Source organism: Corvus brachyrhynchos, unplaced genomic scaffold, assembly GCF_000691975.1.
Source record: "Corvus brachyrhynchos isolate BGI_N302 unplaced genomic scaffold, ASM69197v1 scaffold85, whole genome shotgun sequence".
Lineage (NCBI taxonomy): Eukaryota > Metazoa > Chordata > Aves > Passeriformes > Corvidae > Corvus > Corvus brachyrhynchos.
The window spans coordinates 1,099,839-1,104,609 of NW_008238634.1; the positions used below are offsets into that span (position 1 = coordinate 1,099,839).

A 4,771-nucleotide genomic window follows, 5' to 3' on the forward strand; every position below is an offset into this window, starting at 1 on the left:
CACCCAGCCCGCAGGTGACACCTTCTGCCCCACAGCCACACCCCCCCCCAGCGCCGGGTCCCTGTGCCCCTCTGGGGGTGGGTGGGGTGTCCCGTGGATGTGCTGGGGACCTGGATCGGGATGGGGACCTGGATCGGGATGGGGACCGTGCCCCAGGGCCATGGGACGGGCAGGTGCCACTCTGGGCTGGTGGCCTCAGGAAGGGATGGTCCCTCTGTCTCCGCAGGCCGGGTGTTCAACGGCTCCGGCAAACCCATCGACAGCGGCCCCGCCGTGATGGCCGAGGACTTCCTGGACATCAACGGTGACGGCTCCGGCTTTGCGGGAATGCGGGAGGGGCTTAGGGATAGTCTGGAATGGGGGGTGATGCTGTGCCCTGATGGCCACAGCGGCTCTGTGGTGTCACCACATCCATCCATCCATCCATCCATCCATCCATCCATCCATCCATCCCTCTGTCCATCCGTCTGTCCTTCCATCCCTCCATCCGTCCATCCCTCCATGCGTCTGTCCTTCCATCCCTCCATCCGTCCATCCCTCCATGCGTCCGTCCATCCATCCATCCTTCTGTCCATCCATCCATCCCTCCATCCATCCATCTGTCCTTCCATCCCTCCATCCATCTGTCCCTCCATCCATCCCTATCCATCCATCCATCCCTCCTTTCATCCATCCATCCGTCATCCATCCATCCTTTATCCATCCATCCATCCATCCATCCTTTATCCATCCACCCATCCCTCCCTCCATCCATCCCTCCATCCATCCCTCCATCCATCCATCCATCCATCTGTCCCTCCATCCATCCATCCGTCCGTCTGTCCATCCATCCATCCCTATCCATCCATCCATCCCTCCCTCCATCCCTCCATCCATCCCTCCATCCCTCCCTCCATCCATCCATCCATCCATCCCTCCATCCCTCCATCCCTCCCTCCCCACTGGGGTGCCCACATGGGTGTCCAGGTGCTGGGACGGTTCCTGTCCCATCCCAGAGCTGCTCCCTGCTCAACTCCAGAAGTTCCTTCCCAATTTTTTGCACCCTCCTTGCATCCGCTTCCAGCCCCATCCCTGGCAGTGTCCAAGGCCAGGCTGGACAGGGCTTGGAGCAACCTGGGATGGTGGAAGGAGTCCCTGCGTGGCACTGGATGGGTTTAAGTCCTCTTCCAACCCAAACCATTCCATGATTCCTCCCTTTCCCTCTCCAGGCCAGCCCATCAACCCCCACGGCCGCATCTATCCTGAGGAGATGATCCAGACCGGGATCTCTCCCATCGACGTCATGAACAGCATTGCCCGCGGCCAGAAAATTCCCATCTTTTCTGCTGCCGGGCTGCCCCACAACGAGGTGGGTGCCCGGGAATTGCGGGAAGAGGAGGATGGAGGGATTTGGGAAGGTCGGATCCCCTCTCCTGGTGTCAGGAAACTGCCATCAGCTCGTGCCTCAGTTTCCCCATTGGCACAGCAATCCCTGCGTGCTTTGTGTGGGGGTGTCTGGGCTGATTTGGGGTCCCTAAATCCAGGGATTGTGGGGATCCGGACCCTCCTAATATTCCCACGAGAGTGGCTGTGGCAGAGGGGACAGAGCAGGAGGGGCTGGAAATCCCAGAGGGGGATGGGAACAAACCCTGACAGGTCAGGAGTGACCACAGGGAGTGACCACAGGGAGTGACCACAGGCAAGGCAGGACACAGCGAGGGGGTGACACCCTGCTGACCCCTGACCTGTGGGGCCGTGCCCCAGTCCCACGGGGGCTGTGGTCACTCCGGGCTGTCCCTGCTGCCACCTCCGTCCCCGTCCCCTCGCCCAGATCGCGGCGCAGATCTGCCGCCAGGCCGGGCTGGTGAAGAAATCCAAGGATGTGGTGGATTTCCACGAGGACAACTTCGCCATCGTCTTCGCGGCCATGGGGGTGAGTCGGGGACAGGATGGGACATCCCGGGGGACGCCAGCACTGCCGTGTCCCCATATCCCCGCCCCGCTGACCGCGTGTCCCACAGGTGAACATGGAGACCGCGCGGTTCTTCAAGTCGGACTTCGAGCAGAACGGCTCCATGGAGAACGTGTGCCTGTTCCTCAACCTGGCCAACGACCCCACGTGAGGAACAGCCCGGCTCCGGCTCCTCCTCTTCCTCCTCTTCCTCCTCTTCCTCCTCTTCCTCCTCTTCCTCCTCCTTTCTCCCTCTCCCTCTCTTTTATCCCTCCTTTCTCCTTCCCCACTTCTCCCTCTCCCTTCCTCTCCCCCACCAGGACCCACCCAATCCCACCCCGATCAGTTTGGGGGGAGCTCTCCTGGCTCCATCTGGGGTTCCCCAATGCCCCACCCTATGTGGGGACCCCAAAACTCCGCGAGTCCCCGCTGCTCCCCCCAGTGCCAACCCAGCCCGTGGGGGACCACGATCGATCCCACACCGGGCTGGGCTCCTCTGTGCACCCGCCTGGCACCCTCAAACCTGCCCTGCGGGGCTTAATCAGGCTAATTAGGCTAATTAGGGGTGTCCCACAGGATCGAGAGGATCATCACGCCCCGGCTGGCGCTGACCACGGCCGAGTTCCTGGCGTACCAGTGCGAGAAGCACGTGCTGGTCATCCTGACCGACATGAGCTCCTACGCCGAGGCGCTCCGCGAGGTCAGCCCGGGGTGCTCGGGGTGACGAGGGCAGTTGGGGTTCCCTGGGTCCTTGGGGTGTTTGGGGTGCTCGGGGTGACGAAGACAGCTGGGGTTCCTGTGGTTTTTGGGGTGTTTGGGGTTTTGGAGGTGTTTGGGGTACCTGGGGTGCTCAGGGTGACGAGGACAGCTGGGCTTCCCTGGGTCCTTGGGGTGTTTGGGGTGCTCGGGGTGACGAGGACAGCTGGGGTTCCTGTGGTTTTGGGGGTGTTTGGGGTTTTGGAGGTGTTTGGGGTACCTGGGGTGCTCAGGGTGACGACGACAGCTGGGCTTCCCAGAGTCCTTGGGGTGTTTGGGGTGATGAGGACAGCTGGGGTTCCCTTGGGTTCTTGGGGTGTTTGGGGTGCTCAGGGTGACAGGACAGCTGGGCTTCCCTGGGTTCTTGGGGTTTTTGGGGTGTTTGGGGTTACCTGGGGTGCTCAGGGTGACAAGGACAAGTGGGGTTCCCTGGGTTCTTGGAGGGTTTGGGGTGCTCAGGGTGACAAGGACAAGTGGGGTTCCCTGGGTCCTTGGGGTTTTTGGGGTGCTCAGGGTGATGAGGACATCTGGGCTTCCCTGGGTCCTTGCGGGGTTTGGGGGGTTTGGGGTACCTGGGGTGCTCAGGGTGACGACGACAGCTGGGCTTCCCAGAGTCCTTGGGGTGTTTGGGGTGACGAGGACAGCTGGGCTTCCCTGGGTCCTTGGGGTTTTTGGGGTGTTTGGGGTTACCTGGGGTGCTCAGGGTGACGAGGACATCTGGGCTTCCCGTGTTTTTTGGGGTGTTTGGTGTTCCTGGGGAGCTCAGGGTGTTTGGGTTACCCAGTACCCCTGAGGTTCCCCGGGTTCTTGGGGTGTTTGGGGCGCCTGGGGTTGTCCTGGGGTGACAGGGGTGTTTGGGGTACTTGGGATGCTCGGGGTGCCCAGTAGTACCCTTGAGGTTCCCATAGTTCTTGGGGTGTTTGGGGTGCCCGGGGTTTTTGGGGTGTCTGGAGTCCTCAGGATACCTTGCACACCTGGGGTTCCCATGGTTCTCGGGTTTTTAGGGTGCCTGGGGTGTTTGGGGTACCCAGAGCACCTGGGGTTCCCAGGGTTCTTGGGGGTTTTGGGGTGTTTGGGGCACCCAGCACACCCGGGGGTTTTGGGGTTGCCTGGGCTGCTCAGGACACTCGTGGCCCTGGTAACTCTGGGGTTTTTGGGGTGTCTGGAGTCCTCAGGATACCCTGCACACCTGGGGTTCCCATGGTTTTTGGGGTGTTCGGGGTGTCTGGGATGCCCAGCACACCTGGGGTTTTTGGGGTTGCCTGAGCTGCCCAGGACACTCGTGTCCCTCGTGCCTCCCATGGGTTTTGGGGTGTTTGGGGTGCCCTGACCCCCCTCCCCCCAATCCCAAAGGTGTCGGCAGCCAGGGAGGAAGTCCCGGGCCGCCGTGGCTTCCCTGGCTACATGTACACGGACCTGGCCACCATCTACGAGCGCGCCGGGCGCGTGGAGGGCAGGAACGGCTCCATCACCCAGATCCCGATCCTCACCATGCCCAACGACGGTCAGCGGGACACGGCGAGGCCGGGAATACCAGGGGAGGGGATACGGGAATACCGGGAGATCGGGATTTGCCCACTCCGGGAAATCGCAGGGTTGGCAAATCCCAAATTGCTCTGGTTTAACCCAGTTTTGGGGAGCGCCTTTTGGGGTGGTGATGCTGCTGCGGTGATTTAGGATGTGAGACTTCCCTGTGTCCCCAACCACCCCTCAACACCTCCTGTTTGGGGTCCCCGGCTCCAGGACAGGGGGGTGACACCGAGACCCCTCTGAGACATCCCAACCACCCCGTAACACCTCCTGTTTGAGGTCCCCGGCTCCAGGACAAGGGGGTGACACCGAGACCCCTCCAAATCATCCCAACCACCCCTCAACACCTCCTGTTTGGGGTTCCCAGCTCCAGGACAGGGGGGTGACACCGAGACCCTTCCAAATCATCCCAACTACCCCTCAATGCCTCCTGTTTGGGGTCCCCAGCTCCAGGACAGGGCAGGTGACACCGAGACCCCTCCGAATCATCCCAACCACCCCTCAACACCTCCCATTTGGGGTCCCCAGCTCCAGGACATGGGGGTGACACCGCAA

General features: G+C 61.8%; 1 protein-coding gene across 1 annotated transcript in view; it reads left to right on the top strand.

Moving 5' to 3' along the window:
- LOC103617760 (V-type proton ATPase subunit B, kidney isoform) overlaps positions 1-4,771 on the top strand; it is a gene marked incomplete at its 5' end in the record, with an annotated part of 9,806 nt that overhangs the window by 1,993 nt on the left and 3,042 nt on the right. The window contains 6 exons of the mRNA XM_017737379.1: positions 227-304; positions 1,209-1,348; positions 1,811-1,912; positions 2,001-2,098; positions 2,507-2,630; positions 4,040-4,190. Of these exons, the coding sequence (XP_017592868.1) occupies positions 227-304; positions 1,209-1,348; positions 1,811-1,912; positions 2,001-2,098; positions 2,507-2,630; positions 4,040-4,190 (693 nt within the window). The remainder of the gene's footprint in view (positions 1-226; positions 305-1,208; positions 1,349-1,810; positions 1,913-2,000; positions 2,099-2,506; positions 2,631-4,039; positions 4,191-4,771) is intronic.